Source organism: Copadichromis virginalis, linkage group LG11 (genome assembly GCF_057382275.1).
Source record: "Copadichromis virginalis isolate Kocher_CV1m ecotype Utaka linkage group LG11, C_Virginalis_male_GT1.1, whole genome shotgun sequence".
NCBI lineage: Eukaryota > Metazoa > Chordata > Actinopteri > Cichliformes > Cichlidae > Copadichromis > Copadichromis virginalis.
This window is the reverse complement of record NC_140628.1, coordinates 15,213,128-15,240,030: the sequence shown is the minus strand read 5'-3', so window position 1 is coordinate 15,240,030 and position 26,903 is coordinate 15,213,128. Positions and strand designations below refer to the sequence as shown.

Genomic DNA, 26,903 nt, shown 5'->3' with positions numbered 1-26,903 from the left:
TATATTCTTTTGGAGATGACATTTCCTGCACACATTTAATTTGTGTAGAATTAGAGCACAGTAACCAAGTCAAGATTGGAATTTGTACTTTTATTGTTTGATGAAATAATGTGGTCTTTTCCCCAGTAACCCTTGTTAGAGTCCTAAAAGACATAAATATTAAATCTATAGTTAGAAAAAACATCTACTTTATCAATCAATCAATGATTCAATCAATCAATGAATCAATCTTTATTGACAGACGTTTCGTCTATAAAAGGATCATACCCTTTTTTTAAAATTCATAACCACAACTCCATTACAGTATGGAGATTTGTTCTATTAGTACTAGTATGTTAAAATTGCGTTTGTGCTCCATTTACACTCACACTTACGCTTGAATGTTTTTCTTTGAGTAAATCACATCAAACACCCACATCCACTTTATCTTTTTTTAGCCGTTTTTACTTTTTTTTTAAAATAATGAATTATGATGAGGTACCCAGTTTACCCAACAGAAATAAATACTAATTTGATGACGCACTTTAGCAAGTCAAAGTCTCGATACCTCTCGGTAGCAGTGAAAGTGGCAGCTCTATGTGTTTCAGGTCTGCACGCTAGCCACGCCCCCTGCCTGATGCGTTCCTGCTGACTGAAAGCACATGACCAAGCGTGTTTACACCTGCAGTCTTTAGTCAGGCGCTAACGTCAACTGTGACACGGATACGCAAGCCTGTTTTTTAAACCAAGATAAGACTTGACCGTGGGGTGAGAGATTATTGTTTGGCAGACCCTCGGCTGGTAAGTTAGCCATATTAGAAAGGCCGCTGTTTTGCTTCAATAAGAAGGCTAGTAGCTCTTCCGTAGCAGCAGCTGCTGCTAGGTTAGCACACTAATGACTCTTGAGTAGGTTGCGACAGCAGCATCACCACCAAAGCAGGTAAAAGCTAAAGGTTTAACAGTTCACTCATGTATAAGTGGCTTCACTTCAGGCACTCTACTTAGCTTAGCCCACACGGTGTGTTTGCTTGCAATGTCATCGTTCTTTATGGTATAATCAACGTAAAATTACAATAAATGACTGAACGAGCTAGCAACGATTCAGTTGTTGGTTATGTTAACCCTTTAGCACAGCAGGTGTGGCGGACTGATAAAAAGTTAAGTCCTATTGACCAGATAGTGGCAGTTTTTGGTTGAATACAGCCTTAAACTCATTAATAGGTGTTAGCGTGTCTCAGTGTGAACTTGTCACAGAGGTCACAATCAACTGTCTGCTCTCAGGTAGCTTCCCGCAGGTTCCCTGTGTCTACGTGAGTTGTTGTAATCAGAGGTTAAACTGAGATTTGGCAGGTGAAGGCACAAAGATTGGCTGCAGCAGGGCCAAATAATTACTGTGAGTTAGAAGTAAGTTACATAAAAATGTGTTCTGTGATGTCCAGTAGATGTTTCTTTGTCTGCAGATTGTGATCAGCTGAACTGCCATGCTACTCCGATATTCCCTGCTCTTTATGGATTTAACCACCTGAATTCAACAAGATATAAGCAGATGTTAAGACAGTAAAAGGTAGACTTCGGTGAATGAGTCTAATCCGCATCAACTTAATCACCTTAAATATAAACTCATGTAACCCATTAGCAGTACCCAAGATATATTCAGTTCAACATACTAATTCTCTGTAAACTTGATAACAATACTGCAAACTAACCAGTGTAGCATGCAGTAAACTGCCTACTGCCATATTTTCATGTAAGCATTTGCAAAATGTTAGGCAAAAACATAATTCAACAACACATCATGCATAATCCAGTATCTGATTTAAAACTCAGAGACTGCTCAGCATGTGAAAATCCCATTCTTTAAAAATAAATAACTCATCTTTCTGGCATCTTTCTCCATATGTCAGTGATGCATGTTAACATTTTTTTCCTCTCCCTGGGAAAAAAAAAGCAACTGAGCATTTAGCTCACGGATGTATTTTGCAACACACTGCACGGATATAGTTTGTGCATTTGTTGATATTTGTTGAGCTGTTTTAAAGTTACTTTTTACAATACTTCCCCATTAAAAATCATTTCTTACCTCTTCTGTGGCACTAACTAGATGCAGACTACAGTGAAACCTTATTTAAATCAGCACCATTAATTGCATCACAGGGATGAAAAGGAAAAAGGGATGTGTTTAAGATGTAAATGAACCATGGGATGTCATTGTTTTCTTATTATTGAGCAAGTGTCTCCATGCCATCACTGGAAACAAGCACAACTCACTCAATAGTAAGATGCACTAACCTCTCTATCAGATGTAATTAATCATTAACTGAAGGCGGTGGGATGCTATTTCAGATTGTTCCAACCCACTTTAACCCCTGGTTGTCATGTTTTTGCATACATTACTGCACATATTTGATAAAGGAACATCCATACTGGGATGGTAGTATGAACATTTTAAATGAATCAAATGATTTTGGTTGCTCCCAAGTCAAAACAGCAGTTTATTTCCAATGAAAAAATGGCAATATTAAGAACAGTATTAACTGTAAATACTGTATACTGTCTTCGGTAGCTCTAGCCCATCTGTATCCCAGGAGAAACAACCCCTCTTTGGCCTCTGGCTCCAGGAAGCCAGAGCTCCTTGCTGTCCAACATGGATGAGACGGATGTTGAACGTGAGTCTCTTCCCTTCCCTACTGAAGGCTAAGCCACATGTATTTGACATTGGTCAATTCAGCTTTCTGAAATGTTGTCCATCCACTTATGTTTACTCCTTTTCTGCTCCGATATGCTTCTGAGGTTGTGTTTTCCTTTCAGAGGTGACCCTGGCTCTTCTTGATGCAGCCACCGATAAAGACTCAGAAGTCCAGGAACAAGTCAGGAAGTCTATTTTGACTCTGGGAAAACAGCAGCCAGACCGAGTGTTGGCCATGTGTCAGGACTACCTCCTGAAACACCCTAAGGTAACAACCCAGAATAGTGAGAGTCCTTAGGAAGACGAAAGTCAGCCATAATTACGTAACTAAGAAAACAACTGCAAAGTCGTTTAATGTTTAAAAGCAATATGGACTGTTAAATCTATTTTGAGCCTGTTTTTCTCCATTTTTTTCCCGCACACAGATGCAGAGACTTTTGATACCGTTGTAGCCACTGAATTCATTCAGTTCATTAGTTGGCTTTTTTAAATTTAGATGGTGTAAAATGTTCTTGGTGATATATTCTTTGCTTATCTAAAGGCAGTCCCTGACATTCAGCAGAAAACAGAGTCATGCTGTTATGTTTCAGATTAACTGCTCCTGTAGCATTTTAATTTCCTGTTTCACTCCATTGTGTTCCTGTTCTCCTTTATGTTAATGACCTTGTCAGTGAGGCTGATACTGTTTTCATCTTATTAATCCGTCAGTATCATCATGCTAAAATGTGCTTAGGGAGACATATACTATAACAGAAACTACCACAAAGGCTATTTTGGAAGCTCTGCCTTTCTATGGACAGATTTTGACAACAAGGTAACACAGCTTTGGGAGATGCAGTCATCAGATTTTACGCTTGTACTGACATCAAAATGAAGGCTGATTTCTGTGTGGTCGGAGAGCTTATTGGCATAGTGACTGATGTTATTCCATCGCAGACCAGCCTGTGGTCCTCTTTTTTTTTTTTTTTTTTTTTCTCCATGCTTTTATATCGCCTCTTCATATCTTCCTCTTCTTCATCTCATCTTTCTTCTGTAGCTGGTGGTGAGCCACAGAGTTGTGATTCTTCGGACTATTGAGCTGATTGTTAGCTGCAGGATAGAGGAGATCAGTCCTTCCAGGATAAAGAGTATTATCTCCCTGGCCTCAGATGAAATGACTCGATCAAAGGTAAATTATTTATGTTTGTGAAGGTTCTCAGTCGCCCAGGTCATCGTAGTCTAAGGAGCTTGGAAAGAAAAGCATCTGGACTTCTTTAAGTGGACCTTTCACCTCTCATCCGAGAAGCTTCTTCAGTTCTTCTTCTTTAGAGCTAAAGAAGCTGAGAGGTGTAACGTCTTCAAGAAACTTAAAGAAGTCCAGATGTTTTTCTTTCTAAGCTCCTTTGACAAAGGTAGAATATTTACTTTTAATCATTGATTTTTGTGTTTTTTTAAGAGTGTGGACATTACATGATTGAGTTTTGATTAAGATATCTTAAAAGCCTTAGTCATACAGTTTCGTGTGGCCCCTTTCTTACATCCTCTTCATTGTTGTTCTGCCTTCATGGTTGATTCAGGAGGTCATCCCAGACTGGCAGCAGGCAGCCAGTAATATCTTGGTCGCGGTGGGTAATAAGCACATCAATGACATCATGGAGGAGATACTAAGCAAGTTCCAGCCAGGGGTCCTGCCTCACTTCTTTGTAGTTCAAACACTGGCCAACCTCTCTGATTCAAATGGTAAGGACATTTTTACTGGCGTACATGAAAGGAAAAATGTGCAGTCTGTCTTTAAGGAAGCCCACATGCAGGCCAGGGTAGGATTTTGGCTGAGAAGAAAGGAATTGAGCGGTTGCTGAGAAAAGCTGAACCTGTTAAACCTGTCCAGTAAGAGCACTTGCAGGTCAAAGATTTTGCACAACACCAGGATTTTTTTTCTTTCTCTCTGTTTTTTAGGAGCACTCTGTGATTACAAATGATTAGGGCTCATTTTTTCCACTAAGTATGGAGTCATACTGGCAGCAGTAAGATATTTTTCAAAACTTCTGAGCTGATGTGTACTTTTCTAATGGATTAGTAAAACTTATTTAGAGCCCTGAACTTCAGTGTCTGTGCTCCAAGTATGGCAGCTACCAAAGTAGCATGTCAGGTAGTTAAACAGAGTTTGTCAGTCTTTAAAGGGCCTTTAAAGTGCGGCTGACGTTACTAATCCTACATTTGAATTTGAGCATGTGTTTTATGGCATGAATGAAGTTGTTGTTTTTTTTCTCCCCAAACTCCATAAAATGAAATCTGGAATAACTTAAAAGAAAAATAATCAGTTGTCTGAACTACTCATGTCTGAGTGTCACTTATTGTGGTAACAGCCAAATAACTGATAGACAAATCATTTGAATTATTGTATAAAAATTAGTCTCATAGTGCAAAAATAATGCCAATGTATGTCTCACTGCTGTTATAGAGGAAGAGGGAAATGTAAGCGTGCCATAAATGTGTAATCTGTTCTGTTCTCTAGTTTATGGCATGGTGCCGTTTCTGAATGCTATTCTGGGAACCATGTTACCCATGCTGAGCATGGCAAAACAGGACAACATAAAGTGGGTCTTCTCTTCTGGTAAGAACCACCTGACCTGTTTTCCAGTGGTTTCTTAGATTTTGACTGAACAAACCAAACAAAAAGTGCAGCTTCACGATGTTCGCGTGTTTGCTTTGCCTGCTCTTTACAGTCACACGGCTTTTCTGTTTCCTGTTTTGTTGTTTTTTCTCTCCCTGCAGCTCTGTCTCATTTCAGCGACAGTATCTTGGAGTACCTGGCCAACTTAGACAAGGCTCCAGATCCTTCAGTCAGAAAAGACACGTTCTCCAGTGACATCTATGCTGCTTTTGAAATCCTCTTCAATAATTGGTTACAAAGCAGAGAGCCCAAGGTAGGTTGATCGTGCAAGATGATATGAAATGCAGTGAACTATACAACTGAAAAACCACCTACATTTTGCAAGAAGTCATGGGTTGAGGCATTGTTGAAGGAAGCTGAATCATTAAGGAAGCAGAAGTAAGCCATCCAAAGCTGCAATGACAAATAAAAAAATAAATGATAAAAGCTAAATTAATTTTCTCACAGAGAGAACACTTGGTGTAATTTACTCTCCTATCCTGGAGAGACACTGTTTTATTGGGAAATTCCCAAAAAAATGTTTTTTGAGTTTTCTGGAAGGTGCAATCTGTTTTAGTCAACAAAAGAGAGTCACAAAACTCAACTAGAAGAGGGTGACATCTTTACTTTTTGTACTGACTCTATATTAATCTGTGTTACTGAACCAAACAATTAAACCGTTTGTTGCACAATTGGGAAGATACAACTGTTTATTAGAAGAGTATTTAGTTAAATTATCTCAGAAAGAGGCTTGTTCTGGGAACTAATATTTATTCAATCACAGGTTATTGATGTGAAGGTCATTCTTATTACACATATGTCCAAGTACTCACCTAATCTTTGTCATCTCTATCACCTCATATTCTGACTTTTCTTTTCTGTTTGGCTTCCAGTTGAGGCTGACAGTGGCTGAGGCGGTGGGATCAATGTGTCATCTGATGGCCAGCGATAAACTGGAGGAACAGATTCCCAGACTTGTTCCTGCCATCCTGTCCCTGTACAAGAAAAACAACGAGCACTACATCATTAGCAAGGTGGGCACAGTGTGATGCATCAGTGTAGGGATTGTTTATTATGGGTTTTTGTAGAAAGTATAATTTATGTAAGGAAATGGAGGACCATTACTCTCTGAGCATCTCTAAACTCTGTCCTGGCTTTAAGTAGAAGTGCATCTTAAACTGAGTCTGAGCCTTTGCGTGAGTGTACCTGTTTTGTTTTTCTAAACAGAGTCTGTGCCAAGTCCTAGATGCATCTGTTAACATGGGCAGCAGGGTGCTGGAGGCACAACTGGAAGCTCTGCTCTTTGCACTGCACCAACAGGTACACTTTAAGTGCATTTCTTTGCATGGTAATAAATTGGTATCATTGATTGTGTAGTGTATTGATGAGAAACAAATGGTTAGAAGAATTGTTTCTCAGTATTTCTGTTTGGTGCTGAACTACTTATGGTATTGAAAGCACAAATCTGTGAATGAATGGACTGGGTTAATTCTTGCGAATTGCTCACCTGTGCTGCTTTTCTTAGTTGATGAATCAAATGACCGTAACTGTTACTGAGGTCACACATTTTCACATCCTTGTGACTCAGCTGACACTTGGCCTGATGCCTGCGTGTTGCAAAATTTCACCTCAACTACGTAATGTGATGTGATGGCATAATGTTACAGCAGCAGTGTCTGTTACAGTTCCTTTTGTAATTTTTTTCCCTCCATTTTATATATGTAATATTTAACGGTGCTTAAAAGTGCATGTTGCTGTTAAGAATGTGTTCCTACAACATTTTCAGTTCTTATTTTCAGCTGAGAAGTGTACCCGAAGTGGGAAAGTGGTGGCACATGAAGCTTTTCAAAAACAATAAACACATGTGACTTTGTGCTGTAAAAACAGACCATGTGCTCAGACTGTTAATTTTTTTTATTATGGTTTTCAAAAATGCACTGGTCCATGCAAAAATGAACTCATGTTAATATTCTCCCATTCTTCAGCAGCAGGAGAACACCATCATCCCTATATATGATACAGCTGCAGGAGAGCGTTTATACAAATGTTTTATTGCCTTTAGCTGCTTGATTTGCACTCTGACTTGTAGATTATGAGCAGAGTCCTTGTTATGTAAAATTATATCAGTCCCATTTTTAATATACAAATGCAGTGATTCGTATTAGGTAGATATACATTTCCTGGCTGTCACTGATCCAAACACACATCTGCACCCATGACACCCGAAGCCACAGAAACCAAATTAGAAAACTGTATTTTATCCATGCTGAATAACACATACGCTGTTATTATCACAGCTGTTTTAATACAAGGGATAAAGGTAATGGTAAAAATATTATTTAGAATAATGCGACATGTAGCACAATTGTGTTATAGTGAGCCATTTTTAATGACATCTAAAATAATCTAATCTACCGCGACCATTATTTTCCTGATGTAACTAAAAGTCACCAGAATAGACACCATGATGCTCTTCCCTTGTTTCTACCAGGTGTCTGCCCCTGTTGACTACAGTAACCCTCCTACTGTCAAGAACCACAATGAGGTCCTGCGCTGCTTCAGTTTGATTGGTACTAATTTTACTTTTATTTTTCTTCTTATGTTGATGTGGAGTGCACAGTGACAGCTGAATGTTGTCCGGTCAAGCTTTTCTATCTGGTTTAGCTCTGGAGAGTCACAAGAGCAGTAATGAGATGTGCATTAGCGTGTTAGACCCAGTTTCCACCACAGGATAATTGCATTAACTGTGGCAGTTTGTGGACTGCTCTTATCCTCTGTCTTGCTTTGCTTGCCTTTTTTTGACCTGATTATTACATCTGTGTCAATTTATGCATTTCACATTTAAATGTATTTATTTTATTTTTTTTAAACTTCTAATTCTCTCCCTTTAGCGAACTCTTTCCCAGATCGCCTGGTTATGTTTGTTCTTCAGAAGTTGGAGAACAGTAATGAGAGAAGCAGGATGGGCTCCTTGGCTGTCCTCCGTCACCTCATCAACTCCTCCAGTAAGGAAATACAATAACAGCTCCAAGCATGACACACACTATTCCCTGATCACACACTTGCCTGTTTTACGGCACACAGACATTTCAAGACAAGTAAGAAGCAAATTGTTCAGTTTACCTAAATCACGTGATAGTATTTATGTATCTATGTGTGCATACATAGAAGTGTTGATTCATTTGATTATTTAAGACTTTGCCTTTATTAGTACCTGTGCATTACAGCTTCTACTATGGAGAGCAAGAAGCTGCTGATTCTGGCCAGCATCAGACAGCCGATAGCTGACCACAGCAACAAGGTAACACACACACACACACACACACCTTTTTATTTTTTATTTTTTGACTATCATGCTGTTAGATGGATGAACATATTCTTCTTGTGTTTTACTCTTTTCCTTAAGCTTTTAGTTGTTTAGACAATGATGTCATTGTTTCCCAGGTGAAGAAGCGTGTGGTCCAAGTGATCAGTGCCATGGCTCATCACGGCTACTTGGAGTTAGAGGGAGGAGAGTTACTGGTTCGATTCATAGTTCAACATTGTGCTTTACCTGACACGTATCAGGTACAACTCCTTTTGTGTTCATTTCCCCCTTTTTTTTTTTTTTTTTCCTGATTTGTATGGAAGTTCTCTGTTAGTTGCATTTTCAGTGCTGTATGTGTGTGTTAGTATGGTGGCTTTTTGTTGTATATATGTACACAATGTACAAAATGGTAACAGTAAAAACAAATATCATTTTCTGTTTTCCATGTGATTAAAATCTAAGGTGCAAACATGAATGATGACATGCAAACAAGCCCATTAATGCCCAGACATTCATAATCATTCACAATTCATAATTCACAAATGAGCTTTAATACTTTATCTTAAAGTCTATAAGATTAATGAACTATATGGAGCTGAAAATGACAGATTCTGCAGATGTGAAACATCAGTCCTCTCACAGATAACCTGAGGACTTTAGCACCCCAGATTAAGGAAGAACTGTACAGAAGGACCAGCAAAGATGTTTTTAAGTAAAATATGTATTACTACCTGTGCCCTTTTCTGTGTGTCTTCAGCGGAGTCAGAGGCCCACAGATCCAGAGGAGGTAACTAACGAGTCACTCAGGTCAATGTGTGACAACACCCTTCATCTCCTCACTACCACTGTTGGACGACTAGCCGATGTATGTACCCTTTCTACCAGTCTGATCTGATAAATATTGTGTATATATATTAACATGTGTTGTTCAGGAAACGGTGTTAGCAGCAGGTGTTTCTTATGTCTTTATTTTATGCTGTGCATGTGTGAAACTTCCCTGACTAGTAGTGTAGGTCAGTTAAATTTGATTTGTACTACTAGTCAGTTAAAAGTGTTACGTTTAAGAACTTTGCTGTGATATTTAACATGTGTGTTTTCTTGTTTGAAGGTACTGTGGCCAAAGTTGCTGTTTTATCTGACCCCTTCACAGTACAGCAATGCCACTACTCCTCTTTGTAAAAGTCTCATAGTGCTGGGCAGCAAGAAGAAAAATAACCAAGAGCCCAGCTTCAAAATCGACTTTACACGGGAAGGTACATGGCTATAGACACTTCTTTATGTAACGTGTGGAAAGCAGTGTGCTGTAAGGGGTCTATGTTGAAATGTTGTGTGTGGAAGTGGAAAAAATAATATTATAAATAACTTTATAAGCATTGAAATTTGTTCTTACGTCTCTTGTTCTTGTTCTGAATGATCAGTTTAACCTAAACATGTCTCATCTCTGTCCTTTAGTCAATCTACCATCTCCACAAACACTGATGATCAGACTGCTGGTAAGCAAATATAGAAGCATCGGCTAAACCTAATTCCCTTTTTGCATCTTCAGTATTCAAATAAAGGCTTGCCAAGCATCCCATCTAATAATTGGCTGGAGCAAAATTTTTGTAATAAAATTTAAAAAAAGAAAATTAAACAAAAAGAAAAAAGGACTGCATGGATTTATTATGCTAATTTAATCCCCGGGGTGTGTGTGTGTGTGTGTGTGTGTGTGTGATCTGCATATAATGATGGGGTGTTATATGCATACTGTGAGTGAAAGTTAAGTCTGTATGTGTGTTTTTTGTGTGCGTGCATGCGTTTGTTTCACTCTCTATGGCTTTTAATCCCAAATTCTTTGTAGTTGCATTTTTTTCTCTAGCTCCTCCTACCACGGAGCAATAACCAAGTTAGACAGATTTACTGCAATTGTTTGTCTTTTATGTGATCTGTGATATAAATGATACGTATCTGTTTTTGTAGGTGAATGCAGCTTTTCCATTCAATAACAGAGATCATGGCGCTCCGTCCCTCTCTCTCCTCCAAATCCTCAGTATTAACATTCACCCCAATGCTGAGGCAGTCTGGGACAAAGAAATAGCTCCACTGCTTACAGTACTAGAGGGTATGAAAATATGTGCACATACAGTAATCATTTTATGCATTTATTTGTATTATACTATATATGTGCTTTGCTGTAGTTACACAAACTGGCACTTTTGCCCTTCAGGGGTTCTCATGCTTGGTTTTTGTTTTTGTTTTTTTTTTTCTTGTAAAGATGATCGTCACCTTGAGTGTCATCCTCATGCACAGTATTTTTCACTATGCTGCTGCCAGAGCTTTCTGACTGTGGTTTTTGGTTTTAACAGAGTCCGCTGCAGAGAGTCTGGATAAGAAGGAATGGGACAAGAGGTTACTGGAGGTGTGTGGATTTATTTTTAATATTCCCTCTTCAAATGCATTAGTGATTTTCAGCTGAATAAAACAAAAATATCGTCCCACTTATTTGGGAAGAGAGTGAATGATGGTTGTCATCATTATTAGATTATTTATATAGTTAGACTGTTATGATCCCTGCTTCGTCAAAAAACATTTAAGTCAATTAATTTGATCAAAGTCATCCTAACGGTGCTAAAACTGTCCACAGCTCTTGTCTAAAACCCTGACAGCACTTGATGATGATAAGTGGGTATGTCAGTTGGCAGCTGAATCAACCAGATACCTCCCTACATATAACAACGCCTTAGAGGAGAAGGTAGGTACCTTTTTAACAGTAAAGGTTTATTAAATCAGTTCAGAGCTGCTAAGACTTCAAAGCAAACTTAATTTAGAAGTGAAAAATATGGAGCAGGTAGAGGGTGGTAATAAATCTAAGAAAAACGTCAGAATTTCTGACAGTAAAATTGTCAATTTCCAAGAGAAGAAAACTGCAATATTCTAAGATTTCCATCACAAATATGAGACCACAGTTCACACAGCACACATTAGCACTAAAATGATGCCCATGGTACTCCTTGTGCATATTTTGGCAAGACTGTGCAATGAGAGCTGATGCCAAACGTTCATCATCTCACCCAAATCACCAAGTTGTTTTCTTCTAAATGGGTCCATTTTTTTTCATGCTAATATTATGAATCATATTTAAATCACAAGTATTTCTTCATTCTTAAATCCAATTGCAAGGTATAATTTGATTTGGTCATCTGCTGCAGACATAATGAATGCTTAGCAGAACACATACAATTTATATTTATTTATTTATATATATATTTTTTGATTGCATACAGAAAGTTGAAAAGTTACACCTGACCAAGGGTGTAGCTTGAAAATAAACAAAACTTAACTAGTAAATTTTGTATAGTATAATTGATATCACAGATGTTCCTCTTATAGGAGAGAAAGATATGAAAATGCTGCTTAGATATTTATATAATGAGCCTTTTTTTTTCCCTTTTTTTAGAGCTTCCTGTATCGATGTATAGGAGTGACTCTCCAACACTGTTTCAATAAAGACCTGGTCAAAAAACAGCTGCATGAAGTTCTCCTCGCAGCTCGGCACAATGATGCAGTCGAAAGAGAGGTACCTTAAACTGTCACCTGACAATATTCTTTCGTACAAAACTCATGTCACTTTCGATGTTGTTGCACAGGTTTATAGTCTGACTCTAAATTCCCGTCATCTGCATCTCTCAGGGAGTGGCGATGGGCGTCGGTCTGTGTGCAAATAGCCACTTGGAGGGAACTCTGGCCAAGCTGGATGAGTTTGGAAAATCGGATGCCTTCAAGAAGTCACCGAGCATCTTTAACCTGCTGAAAGTACGATGGAAAATGTGCAAATAACAAGTTTCCTTATGTTTATTTTATGTAGAGCAGTGTTCATTTAGATGTCAAATTTTGATTTGTTCACAATCTTTTGACCAAAATCTCATTCTAAAAAAATCTAAATTCTTGTAGTTTTAGCTAAATATCATAAGATATGAGACCAAATCTGACGTTGGCTACATTATAAAGTGTGAAAGAGTGTCAAGTTTTGTTGGTGACAGTTTCTCAACACTGTTTATTTTCCTTGACATGAAATATCAAATGTGTCCATATGTCTACTCTTCTCTTCCTCTCATATGTTAATTTAAGATCAGAGATTACTTCTGACTGGATCACGTCCATATTCCCACCCGTCTATACACCTGTCTCTTAGATAGTTCTTATTGGATCTTGTCTCTGCAGAATATTTTCAATATTTTTTTTTCGTTGACAAAAAGTGGCAACACATCCCGTCATCGTTTTTGTCCTCGAGCATTATTTTTTATTTCCTTGTCAGCTTGTTTTTATTAGGAAAAAGTGTGACAAAAATTATTGGTTAACAAAATGAATACTGATTGTACAGTTTTTTTTTTTTTTTTTACAAAAAACAAAACGGCTGGTTATTCCTTTCTTGTCTAACCTCAGGAGCGTAATGATGTCGAGGTGGAGAAGGTGAAAAGCACATTAATCCTGTGCTACGGTCAGGTGGCTGCGAACGCCCCTCCAGAAAAGATTCTGAACCGCATTGATCAGGACATTCTACGCTGCATCAGTAAACATTTCAACACCAAGGTATGGAAACACAGAGAAACAGTCCTGTGATTTAGTAGTTTGCCATTGTTTGAGATGGTGTTGCTGGGTGTCACAGACTCCTGCATCACTTAGGTCAGCGGTCCCCAACCCCCTGGCCGGGGACCAGTCTGTGAGTCGTCTGGTCTGTGCCGCGAGAGTTGAGGCTTAGGTGTATATATTTGAAAGAAATATTTACGCATTACCATAGCGACCAGAGAGCATTAAGGGGCAGAGAGGAGGATGTTACTCTCAATGCTGTCGGCGCATTTCAGGAGGACGCTGCTAATAAAGTTACACAATTACACAGTGAATTTGCCTTTATTATTATATTTACAAAATACCACAGTTTTTGTCTTGGTCGTATCATTTTATTTTGTTGTATTTATCCGCAACACCTTAAAGGCCAGTCTGTGAAAATATTGTCTGACATTAAACGGGTCTGTGGTGCTAAAAAGGTTGGGGACCGCTGACTTAGGTGATCAGACAGTTCATGAGAAGAAAGAGAAAAAACAGCAAACTGAGCTAAGATCCAGGTCTGATGCTACAGGCAGTGAACAAGGAAACTCTTAATTTTAACAGCTTATTGATGAACATTTTATTTGCCTGAATCCTGCAGGAATCAGGGCTGTGTTTGTATGTGAGCTCATTCCTTATCACCTTTTCTTTATGCAGGTTCTGGGGATTAAAGTAGAGACAAAGGTATCGTCACAGGAATCCAGGAGCTTTGTCTTTAATCCTTGCTAGTTAACATTTCCTCTTTCTTCAGTTTGATCTCACCCTCCTTTCTTAATATATTTCTGCATAAAATCTGCATACTTTTGGTGATATTGTCACTAAAATCATACATGAAAGTCTTCAATTTGAGAGCGCTGTGCAGTAAAACAGCCTTTTCATTATGCTTCAACCCAGCTTCACTGCATACATGTGAAGTTTCACGGTGCAAGAGCACCAGACTTTACTGTCCTCTGAAGGCATTCATGTATGATCGATCACTAACATGTTTCCAGTGTGGTGGTGGAGTTTATGTTGATTTTTAAAATGCAATTTAAAACTTTTTTACAATCACCTAATAGCAATGAGACTAAAATATATCCCAGCTAAATTTGGTTGTTGAACCGTCGGAAACCATATTGAGCATCACTTCTTATTGCAATAAGGGACCGTGGTGTACTTCTGGGAAATGTAGCTTCAAAGTGATGCATCACTGAAAATATCTCACACACTCACTTCAGGAAAGCTTGAAAGATTTTTTTATCTTTTGTTGTCGGCTCTCAGCTACAAAGAGCAGATGATAAGAAACTAGCAGACCACCTTTCTTACATTAGTCCTTACTAAATAATATTCAGGTTTACGACAATATTGTATTATGTGTGTGCTGTTAAGCTGTTAACATTTTGTCTTGTGATTATAATCATTTGGGGCAAAGAAACAGCTGTGTTTACGGCATTGTTCTAGTCAGGGTGACATTGATAAATAACACCTTCAGGTCCGTCTCTCTCTGTTCTTCACTATAAGCTCTACTCTTTCTTTCTTTTTGCCTTATTTGCTTAAAGGTTGATTGCTGTTACATTACTCACTGGTGACTCGCACGCTGTGTGAACGCCTTTTATGTCTTACTGATCAGAGCTTGCAGATGTTGTGTTGTTCTACTGATCACCTCACATTTCTTTCCATCCATAGGCATGGAGGATCAATCTGCAATATACATGTTGGATTGATTTAATTAATTAGCTGACTGATTTATTATTATATGTATTTTATTGTTTATTTTTACTATGCTTTGTTTAGAGTTGTGTCTGCTAAAACAGGTTTGCAGTGCATCTTGTTCATTCTTGATAACGGAGACTGCCTCTTGACCCGAATCATTTTCTCTCTTTGTTTTTTTTTGTTGTTTTTTTTTATGTCTTTGTGCGTCATTTTGTCTTTATTTTGTGCACCGTCATCTCTGCATTTTCCCAATACAGGACCTGACTATGAAGCTCAGTTTGATCCAGAGTGTTGGCCTCATAGCCAGAGCCATCAGTGAGTGTGTGAAGAAACAGGGCTACATCTTCTCTCGCAAGCAGGAGCTCATTACTGTTATGCTGGTCAGTGGAAATTAAGGGCCAGCTTCTTGTTACACAGTAATTGCAGACAGTAAGAACAGCAGACATGTTCTTGTCTTTTATTTTTTTCACTGGTCAGGACTTCATTAAGGCAGAGCAAGCTGATGCACTGAGGACTCCAGTACGCCAGCTTGTGATGAGCACGTGTGCCAACCTTATGTATCCTTCACTTCAGTGAAGAAACTGAACTTTGCAAAGTAATATGACACAAATTAAGTCCCTTAATAATAGAGACTAACAGCTACTGAATATATGTACAGAGCGCTTACTAATAAATGAGTGTTTGTAGTAGTTAATCTTACTGTTTGCACTGAATGAACTGTAAAACTTTGATTTGGGGTGACTTCCTTTTGCAGACTTAAATGATAACCACAGAACTCAAAGTCAACAGGAGACAAATACGAGGCAGCACTTTGCTGACGTGAAATGAATCATCAGTGACTGAAGCTCTGTCATCTCCCAGTGTTTTATCTTTGACCTTAATGCCTCAGTCCACTGGACCCTCCGATGAGCGAGAATGAGAACTTTGACTTGCTAAAGGTGTGTATCAACAGTGTGTTCTGTCTGCCAGCTGAGACGAACACTCCAGAGAAAACTAAAGAAGAGGAGCCGCTCGACCCCAAGCAGAGAAAGGTGAAGTGAGATAGACTGAGATCTGCTGTAGTTTGTTTGTACCACCTCTGATCTTTATAGCAAACTTTGTCTGTCATTGTAGCCAAGTATTTTAAATGCTGTCATGCTGTCAGTCAATATATTCTGGTGGATCTCTACAGGCGCTGTACAAAGACACGCTGGCTGCTCTGCAGGAGCTGCTGAAGAGCGTATTGGCTAAAGATCCAACACCCGACGGTTTACAGAATGTCTTTAAGGTGAAGCCTGCCGCTTCAGCAAATGCTCTTGTTTTCACTTGGCTATTCAATATGTTATTTATTTAATTTTTTAAAAATAAATGAGGTCATTTTGTCATAAGATTAAGGGGCTGATGAAAATCTTTACTAGTAGTTTTGGTCGAGCAGTAGAAGAATGGGGAATAAAATCAATACAGAATAGTATCACAGTGTTTTACATGGTGATAATAGATCGATTAAGGGAAACAAAATATCAATATTCTATTAAATAAATAATACTTCTATTAGAAAAATAATTTAAATACTCTCTTACCATCATCGTGACATAATGTTGACTCAGTATTTAGTATTTATTTATTTATTTATTGTCATTGTCAAGAACAATGAAATTGCGTTTGGGGCTTCCATACAACCCCAAAAAAAGAAGAAAATAATAAATACCCCTTAAAACCCAAGTGTACATATTTAACCCAGTGTGACTCCAATGCAAAGTCAACAGAAGTTGACTTTTCTGGTTTTAAGTGCATGATACAAATTGCTCTTTCTCTGCTTTTAATTTTAGTTTCTGTCAGTCCTGCTCACGACTCCAGTTCCACAAATAACTTTATAAAAATCTTTAAGTATTGTAGACTGCCATACAGTAATGATTGACTTTAACATGCCAGTATCATATCGTAGTGTACGTGTAAAGCTCTTGTAAAGGACAAAGTAAAGCACTATACAAATACAGGCCATTTACCATAGTGTATGTAACCTGCGTTTTCTGATGTGACTTCCTTGTGCAGCACATTGAATCATGGTTGAGTTCTGGACAGGACTACGAGAGGGAGCGAGCTATCACAGCCACAGCTCACATACTGGCTTACTACCTGGATAACCTGACTGTCAAGGTACACACAAAAACATAGGGCAGATATATTGGTGACAAAATGTTTTTATAATTCAATGGATAATCGTGTAATTACCATTTAACAACTCAAAACTTTGTGTAGAACATGGTGTCTTTCCACAACCTTGGAGCTCTGCTGGGCCGCCTGTCTCCACGCTGTTCGGACCCTGTCCCTGCCGTGCGCGCTGCTGCCGTCGAGTGCATACACACACTCCTTTATATACAACTTCGATATGAAGGTACAGTCATGTAACGCTTTGACATTTTATACATTGTTTTAAGGAAGTACCATGTCATAAAGTGGGGAAAGGTAAGGAGGCAATGATGAGACCCTGTCTGTTATTTTGTAATTAGTTTATAAAAGGAGCAGGGGTTGGATAATCTGGAGTTGAACTGTGAATAATTATTGTCAGTGTAAAACTTATTTAAATATTTCTATCCCTGTTCCTAGGATTCTCTTTGGATTATAAGGATGAATCTGTGGACTCTCTGCTGTTGTTAAAGGATCGGCTGGAGAACCCTGACCACTCAGTTCTGTACAAGACCTGCTCAGACCTTACCAAGGTACGCGCAGGAGAGCTGCGAACTGCTTTATTGCTCGTGCTCAATACTTGTTTTCTTGCCAGTGTGGATTTTATCTTTTAGTATGACACTCAACAATATGTTTGTGCAGTTATCTGTTGTAATGCGTATAGTCTGTCACACTCTGTCCACCATAATGTAGGTGTGTGTGTGTGTGTAACTGTATCTTTCCCTGCATGAAATCAGGTGATGAGTAAGCGTCTGCCTCAGCAGCAGCTGACGACATTGGTGTTCATGCTGTTTGAAGGGCTTGTCGACAGCCAGACAAACTGCTGCCGAGCTTCAACTGTCATTCTGAATACTCTGCTCAAGAACAGAGGAGGCGGACTACAAGATATGGTAACGCACGGACTGCCTTTAGTTGCATTTTCTTATGCCTGTACAGTCATTGCATATGATATAAAGTTGCAAAAGAGAAATCTCTGGAATCACTGACATTTCCTTATAAATAAATGTATACAACATTTGCCTACTCACAAATTTGGGGGATAGCTTTCACAGAACCTTAAGAAGAGGCATTTGAGCGATCCGCCAAGCAGGGAAAAGCAGCAACAAGCACTTCTAAAGATCTGGATGTTATTCAGCCCGCGAAAACAACTAATTGTCTACAAGTGAATAAAATTTAAGACTACTGCTACTCTCCTGGGAGTAGGCGTCCTTCAAACATCAAAGGGAATAACACTCAGTCTTGGGAGTTGAAGAAGACCAAAGGGCTGCAAAAAACGGCACTGTAAATCTTTAAACCTTGTTAAAGTCTTTGTTCATGTATTCATAAAAAACACTGATCGGGAAAACGCCTAATGAAGGGGAAAGTTTTTTTTTTTTGTTTTTTGTTTTTTTAAAGACCACTTTGAAGGTACAAACTACATTTAAAAACTCAAGATTGGCTGCTTTGCAACCCAAGGGCCAAGAAATCTTTGAATCAATGAGTGAGCAATAAATTCAGAACAGAATTAAACAGCAAAGTGGTTTACAAAAAAAAGACAAAGAAAGGAGGAAATTCCACTTTTTTTGAGCCTCTTAGCTCTGACCTGATTCACATGATCTGGTGTGACCTGTAGAGGCCTGTTAGGTCAAGACATCCCAGAAATGTTGATGAAATATTTCTGAGAATTAAGCAGGACATGGAAAGTATAGCTGTTACTGGTTTAGTTAGATTGTGTTTGCCTAAAATGATCTTGATGGCCGTACAGATGACATCAAATCAAAAGTCCTGCTAAATGTAACCAGCTTCACAGACATGGTTTTGCAACTGTAACAGTGAAGTGCTTTACCTGCTGCTGTCCTTCTGGATCACCAAACACAGCGATTGTTTGTTTCTGTGTTGTTTGGTGTGTATGTAGGTCCCAGAGATGCTGGAGGTGCTGCATGTGCGTCTGCAGAGCGTCACAGAGGACCAGGTAAAGACAAACATGAATGCACAATTCATATATCACACACTTAAATTATTCAGATATTGAGCGTTATCAGCATTTACAATTTAAAGGATTTCTTATTATCCCCATGTTAAAATAACAAAGAGCAAATTAGAAGAATACCTTTGAGCCCTATTTTGCAATGATGAGCCATTTACTTCACAACTCTCTTACTTTGTTTTCTTGCAGGTACTTAATGAACTCACTCGCTTTGCTAAGAATAACTGTTTTATTGTATTATGTTCAGGTGAGAGTGGCAGTGGGACAAACAGTACTTATCCTGGCTTCTCAGCATCTACAGACTGTTATCAATACACTAGTCAACCAACCACTTCCTTATGACAAGTAAGTATAAAGAACCTTTAAATCCTCTTCCTCAGCATGACCACATGCCAGCTGTTTTTTGTCTTAATATAAGAAAGAATTGCTCATATTTTAGCTGTAACAGATATTTTCTGGGACATGTGTGAACATGAAGCGTATTTGTTCGTGCAGCTGGATCAGTGAGATGTGGATGGCTTTGGGAGCAGACCCCATTGTAGCTAATCAGATCATGGAGATGGTGATGGAGAAACTTAGCATCATGACACCCTACGTAGACAAGAAGGAGTCATTGATGAGAGGAGGAACAACAAAGGTGGCTACTAATCAGCCACTGGCTGTAAGTTACAAAGTGACTCACTACATGTAAATTGAGATGCAGTTGTTGTGCACAGGACACACACATATCATGAAAGTCTGTTGTACAGACTACAAAGAAATTAGCTTGTGTTTAGTTTCTGGTGCTGTTTTTAAACTTGGTAAATTTACTATAGATAATTGATGGGTGTGAATGTTGTGTGACTTTTGTCATTCAGATGACATGCGGTCTCAAGGAGCTGTTATTAAACGGTCAGAGTCAGGAGCCAGCGGTCAGTCTGTTCCCTCGGCTATTCTCCTGCCTCACTGTGCGACTGGGAGCGAGCGTCGGAGTCTCAGCACCAAAGGACAGCAACTCAAAACACACTGCCTCCATCCACGTCGCAGGGTACTCATCTTTTTTTTTTTATGTATAAAATAAATAAATAAAATCTCTGTCAAGTTAGAATGTCAGGTGTTTCTGTGGGTGAACTTTTGGATCCAATCCTTTCTTCTCTTCCAGGGTAGCAGCTGAAGCGCTGAGAATTTTGTTAGCACGAGCCCAGTTAGATGAGGTGATGAAAAAACTGGATGAGGATAACGCCTGGGATGCAGTGAAGGAAGCCAGTACACATGTTAAAGGAGTGACACTGCTAGCAAGGTACAGATATCTTCATGTTGCACATCAGTAAAGCTGTAAATCTCTTTTAAAACAGTACACTGGAAACACTATGCCCTTGTTTTGCATTTTATCCAAACCCTGTCTTATTAGGAGTTAAAATGTTAATTTAAATGTGCTCTAAATGTGCTATGGTGTCTTTGTAAACAAGCGTTTGTTTGCCTTGTCCTTAGGGCGATGGCTAAGCATGCTGGTCCCAGATTGCCTGCAATCGTGGAGTGTCTGTGTCCATTACTGAACAATATCTATGAATGCCAGCGAATCACTGTCACTGCTTTCTTTTCTGAGGTGATAAACCCAGTGATTACATGTCTCCAATTCTTATCGTTATATCTAAATTGCAAATGACTAAATGAGTATCTTTAGCAGCTTCATTGGCCAGCAGCAGGAGAACAACAATAAAATGTTTTTTATTTATTTTATGTCTTTTGTCACGGTCTTATCTTGTGACTCCAGCTGTTGAACCATCATGTGGTGACAGAGCTGATGTTAGTAGATGTGTTAATGAACAACATGATGGAGAGGATATCAGATCCATGCTGCACGGTCCGCATGTTGTCTGTGCGAGGGCTGGGGAACATAGCCGTGGGCTCACCTGAAAAGGTACGCACACTCACAGCACTCGCACTCAGCCACCCTAACTGTTACGACACTCACTCACATGTAACTTTCATATTAGGTGAATAAATATGCCAAGGAGCTGCTGGCAGCCATGAGTTCAGGAATGGAGGAGAAAGATGATCCAGGTAAGTCAACAGCAGATTAAAAGTGAAAAAAGGTAACGCTAATAAACATTTGTATCTAATTCACTGCAGTGTTTCTTAAAGCGTACATGGTACAGTCATTAATCAGATCTCTCTTTTTTCTATATAAAACTGAAACAGGTAAACTGATCACACTTGAGGCCATGTCAGGCTTGTCTAAAGTTCTTGTCCACCTTGACAAGAAAAACGTTCACCTACTCGCGGTCTACATCTTCATGAAGATTAAACCTTTCTTGGAAAGTGTAAGCTTGGTCTTTATATATGTCCTGTATCATGTTATTAATCAAATATTAATCTAAATAAAGTAAAATTTTGTTGTATTTTATATCAATATTTCTTAAAAGTTCATTCACATCTGAGGTCAGTTAGATTTCTCAAGCTTTGTTCAGTCCTGTGAGAAGATGACTTTTTAAATATTCAGACGCAAGGAGGCTTTATGAGACACCTGTACGTTTGTGGCTTTTCAGCAGGTGTGCCTACTAACAGGGCCCTTTTTGTAGGCACACCTGTTTACCTGCCTACACCTCTGTGCCTAATAAAGTGAAATTTCCCATTCCAACCTACATGAGACGATGAAACAGGCAATGCACTTTCTCTAGTTGTCTAGATAAAATGCTAAGTGCCGCTTCTGACTCTCAACCAGGAGAACGATGACATCCGCTGTACTTCCATCCATCTCATGGGTAACCTGTCCACGTTTGGCTCAGGAGAGCAAGTGTTCAAAGACCAGATCCACAATGTTCTGGTCAGCCTGCTGTTACACCTGGTTGATCCAAACCCGGAGGTGGTTAAGGTAAAGTTGGAAAGCACACACAAACTGTGACAGCAGCTTTCTCTCTTATTGCAGATACACTTTAGTACTAGAGGGTGAGCTGTTACATGCTGTCATGTAAAAGTGGATTGATTTGTTTGTTTAGGCGTGTAAGTATGCGATGCGAGTGTGTGCTCCTGTAGTGGGATCAGAACAGATCACAGCCATGTTTCAGAACCACCTACATGAAGATAAGAGCTTGCACTACGGAGAATTCATCAACGACCTCACAAAATACCTGGTGAGCTGAGAGACCGTCTGAGTTAAGCTTATTTAAATGTGGGGAGATAAATTCAAACCGTTAGTTTTAGATTTTGTCAGCTTTCTGTCCTGATGTTTGCTTTTCTCACTGCAAAGTTACAGTAAATCATAATATAGATGCTCGTTTGTGATGCTTATTGTGTGTTTTGTGGGCTGTAGATTCAGGACTTTCCTGGCATGCTGAACTTCTACCACATTTCAGTCATCCAATTCTTCAAGAGTAACTGGCCTGAGGTCAGAGCAGGAGCTGCCATGTTTATAGGTATCACTGCACTTTAAAAGATCACTCCATATTATAAACTGAAGTTCTATCAATAAGCATGAAGTGTCAAATGAAAACCAGCCTCTGTGTCAGTTAGGTTACAGTATGATAGTTTACAGATGACATGTGATGATGATGATGATGATGTATCCATCATCAGGGTTCATGCTGGGAAATCTTCAAGAGGAGCATCACTCCCACCTCAACATGGGCACCATCACTAAAGGTAAAGTGAAAAAATCCCTTCATTTCCTCTCTGATCTCATTCTGTTTGTTTGCTGGTTTTAATATTTGTGTGCGTTCGTTTACAGGTTTGGTGATGCTGCTTCAAGATCCAGATCCTGTTGTGAGAGTGAAGGCTGCTGAAGCCATGGGACACTTCCACTGACACACACACATACAAATACTAGTAATTCCTTTACACATCAGTGGTCGGTATAGATAGTAATTTAATTGTTTTTTTTTTAAATATTCAGCACTCTGTGTTCCAGTGTGCAGTCATTCTCAAATTATCCAAATAAACTAACTGCAGACTTTCATTAAGACCAGAACAGGGACCAAAGAGGAAGAAGTGAGGAGTACGAAACCAAACGGTCACATGATCATGCCAATGAAAACTAAAAACACTCAGTCACACACACATGCAGATGCATTTAGCTCTTATAGTCTTAATTTAGCCCCTCTCACCTTTTACTCTGGTACTTGAAGGAAGAGTCGATTCTTAACGGTATTTTAGTGACCCAGGACTGTGCTCTTTACAGATAGACCTCATCTGTAGCATCCTGTCAGTGTGACAGCGACAACGAGATACACTGTGTTCTCTCGATCAATATATTATACGTGAAGTTTCTAATGCGAACATGAAAATACATTTAAACTTGAGTAAAACTTTTTTAGAATAAATATAGTTTCTTTGAATACAGATATATATATGAGCAAGTGAAAGTTGCACATTTGAAGTACATGACTAGTTCACGTGAGCGTGGTTGGTAGCTTGTGTGTGTGTGTGTGTGTGTGTGTGTGTGTGTGTGTAGTCATGGCAGCATTTTGTGACCATGTCAGTGAATGTGGAGTTTAGTTCCAGAAAATCTCCGTTACAGGTAGTTGCAGTTTAGTGAGCTTGGTTTTGGTGTACTAAAGACCCCACCCTCCCCCTCACCTTTTGAATCTTTAGCCACTGCTGAGCTGTTTCCCTGCCCTCAGTTGAAGACCCTGTGAAACGTGCTTAGATCGATTAGATTTGTGGTTCCACGTGGATGTCTTAAAGTGAAGCATAAAATAAAAATAAATGCACGAGAGCTAGAGCAGATCAGATTTGAAGGGTTGACAGTGTGTCTGGAGGATGTGAGTAATTAATCCATATCATTTAGCCACTAAATCAGCCACCAGTAACCAGCCAGTAGCTGTTAGTGTTTCTATAACCAGCAGGACTCAAGCTCAGTAATGGGAACTGGGTAAGAGTTTGCCTATTGACTAATGCCAGGCTCACTATCACTGTTTAATGATGCTGTTTATAAATCACTACCATCTCTACAGCTGTAACAGTCATGTCTTCAGCCGAGGCTTTTAAAACTGCTTTGATTGTCTTGTTTTATCAGCATATGGTTAATTTTGTTTTTTAATTTCACGTGAACTTCACATTAATCTCACGCGTACACGTTAATCGCCTGGAAAAAAAAAATCTTTGCCAAACCTCCTGTGTCAACCCTCATAAACACACCAGCCAAAATCATATCAATCCATAACGCTGAGAGGTGTCACATTATTTAGAAAACGAACTCAATTCCAATTAATAATTGTCAAAAAGACAATTGTAGCCAATAAAAGGTTACTAACCTAGTGTTGCTTTGTCAAACAGTCCAGCTAAACGTGATGAAACCAATGCCAAATATCTACACCCTCATTATATTGTAGCAATGCCGTTAATGATTTTCCTTTATTCTAACTTCGAAAGCGCTTGATCCTTGTTTAGTTTTACAGTTGTTGCCTCTATTTGTGTGCTTTTAGGTACTGATGTGGGTGTGCGTGTAAATATGTGTGTGAGCAGTGTCTTATACGAGAATGACTTGAACACAGGACCTTAGTATTTATGTCTCCAATCAATGTGCTCAAAGACAATAAGTCGAAAATAATATGTTGTGCATCCACATTCAAATCGATTTTGGGGCAGAAATTTCCAGAAACTCTGATTAAGGTGATAGCGATGCATCGTTTGTTGTAAAGTTTACCTCTGATATTTCCGTTGCACTTTTAAGCCCTGCTTAAGTTCAGCATCACAAGTCTTCTTTATTTTTCCCTGTTTACTTTTGCACTTGAACAATTGAGACACATTTGTCTCTTAATACTCACATTCACACTATAAATGTATTAATCGCATACATAAGCTGCTCCTGGATCTGTTTTTGCTAGCCCTACAAACAGGGACTCGTGGCCTCCTGCACTTTCTAACACTATGGCTCGGTTTAGGGTAGTTGGTATTATTCTGTTGTTGTAAACTTTGTACAACTGATATTGATTGTTTCATGTCTTCCTGGTTTTTAACATGTTCTGAATGTCAGATGGTGATTATTTCAAATGTGTCTGCGTGTTGGAGCGTGAATGTGTGCATGTCTGTTTTCAATAGAGTGTGTGAGGACGATGGTAATCAGTGCATCTAAAACGAATAAATAAACAGACCCATTATAACATAACTAGTCATTTTGTATTTTTTTTTTTTTTTTAAATACCTTTTTCAAAATGAGTTATACTCTTACTACAGCAGATCAACTGAGTTCAGGACTTTGAACGAGACTGGATGGATAAATCTGAGCTAAGAGACCAGCAGATACCCACCTGTCTATATAAAGAGACATTTTCATCCTGTGTGCAGATAACACATGCCACCATTTTTTAATAAAGAGAAATTTTAGCTGAAATTCTTATTTCATATGTGTGACATAGGTGTACTCACCGTAATCATGCAGAAAACTTAGAATAGAAAGTGAAAAACTTCAGATGACTCCAACAGAGAGCTACAATATTCTTGTGTATTCGATGAGCCTCCAACCAGGAAGCATGTTAACAGTTACATTCATACTGTCCTCAAGTGCAGCTCAATGACGATTTCTCTTTATCCAACAACAGATGAAACTGCGCTGAAAAATCAGTCAAGCAATGCCACCAATGAGTATTTCACTCATTACATTAAATTCATTGAGTTGTCTGATCATTCAACATGTTTTCAATGTAAACAGAGGGTTACCAAATTATTACTTAAGGTAATATAACCATGTTGTGTTCTATTACATTGGTCCTTCTTGTGTTCTGCACACGAAAACATAGAGTGGTGACAGTTCTGTGACGGCACATCAAAGTCAGTCACTTGAATATGAATGAATGTTGTGAATGTTAGCACGTAATAGAGCAGGCAACATTATGAGCTGTATTTGTGTATAAAGGCAAAAATGAAAAGTATCTTTCATTACAAGTTTGTGAAAATTCAACTCCAAGCATGTGTGAGTCTTCTTTTTCCTGCTGTTCCCACAGAAGCCCCACAATTCATCTCTCACACATCTTTGCACTTTTTAACAAATCAATGAGGTAATTACTGCACACAACAGTCTGTGGAGGTCATTAAGGTATCCAGTAATCGACTGTTCAAATGCTGCAATACCACTTTTGTTTTTTTTTTTTTTAAATGTGTGTCCGTAAGTCTGCAAATTAGTAATGTAATTACACTGCCTGGCCAAAAAAAGGTAACCACCTGGATTTAACTAAGCAAATGGGTACAAGCCCTCCTATTGGATAATTACTGCATAGGTCTTTCAGCTGGCAACAAGTTGTTTAACCCCAACTGGTGCAATGAGTTGCTTCTCATTTCATAAACAACCATGTCGAAAGACTCATCTCGTGGTCGTGGAAAAGATGATAGTGTTTGGAAAGGGTCAAATCATTGGCATGCATTGATAAAAGATAACATCTAAGGAGATGCAGAAACTACTAAAATTGGATTAAGAACTGTCCAACGCATTATTAAAAAGTGGAAGGGTTGTGGGTACCCAATCGTCTTCGAGGAAGAAACGTGACCGGAAAAAAATTGATTGTGATCGGATATCACTTAAACATTTGGTGAAATCTAATTTTAAAAAACAACAACAACAGTAGAACTCAGGGCTATGTTTAATAGTGAAAATAAGAGCATTTCCACACACGCAATGCAAAAGGAACTCAACAGATTGGGACTGAATAGATGTGGAGCCCAAAAAAAAAACACTGATCAGTGAGGCAAACCGAAAAAAAAAGAGGCTTCAATTTGCTAGGGAGCATAAAGATTGGACTGTGGAGCAATGAAAGAAGGTCATGTGGTCTGATGAGTCCAGATTTACCTTGTTCCAGAGTGATGGGCGCAACAGGGTACGAAGAGAGGCAGATGAAGTGATGCACCCATCATGCCTACTGTACAAGTCTGTGGGGGCAGTGCTGTGATCTGGGGTTGGGGTCTGTGTGTGTTTCAGGTA

At 38.9% G+C, this 26,903-nt stretch overlaps 1 protein-coding gene across 3 annotated transcripts; it reads left to right on the top strand.

Annotated features, from left to right (window-relative positions):
* Positions 1-630: 630 nt before the first annotated feature.
* Positions 631-25,097, top strand: mroh1 (maestro heat-like repeat family member 1). Of its 3 annotated transcripts, XM_085473285.1 has the most exons (46): positions 631-780; positions 1,440-1,543; positions 2,543-2,645; positions 2,788-2,933; positions 3,702-3,833; positions 4,222-4,384; positions 5,160-5,258; positions 5,420-5,571; positions 6,191-6,331; positions 6,525-6,617; positions 7,789-7,867; positions 8,189-8,302; positions 8,525-8,598; positions 8,742-8,864; positions 9,362-9,469; positions 9,713-9,857; positions 10,057-10,097; positions 10,564-10,705; positions 10,950-11,002; positions 11,228-11,335; positions 12,041-12,160; positions 12,274-12,396; positions 13,027-13,173; positions 13,846-13,872; positions 15,138-15,260; positions 15,358-15,437; positions 15,770-15,911; positions 16,052-16,147; positions 16,912-17,016; positions 17,119-17,254; positions 17,467-17,579; positions 17,784-17,936; positions 18,941-18,997; positions 19,260-19,357; positions 19,508-19,673; positions 19,870-20,039; positions 20,154-20,291; positions 20,483-20,597; positions 20,766-20,912; positions 20,989-21,055; positions 21,194-21,315; positions 21,717-21,866; positions 21,991-22,125; positions 22,305-22,407; positions 22,568-22,633; positions 22,719-25,097. In XM_085473285.1, exons 3-46 carry the CDS (start codon positions 2,624-2,626, stop codon positions 22,793-22,795), a joined length of 4,911 nt encoding a protein of 1,636 aa, XP_085329411.1. In that variant the 5' UTR covers positions 631-780; positions 1,440-1,543; positions 2,543-2,623; the 3' UTR covers positions 22,796-25,097. The 3 variants fall into 3 exon arrangements, with proteins under 3 accessions (XP_085329411.1, XP_085329410.1, XP_085329412.1); XM_085473284.1 differs by lacking the exon at positions 1,440-1,543; XM_085473286.1 differs by lacking the exons at positions 1,440-1,543; positions 13,846-13,872.
* The last annotated feature ends 1,806 nt before the right edge of the window (positions 25,098-26,903 follow it).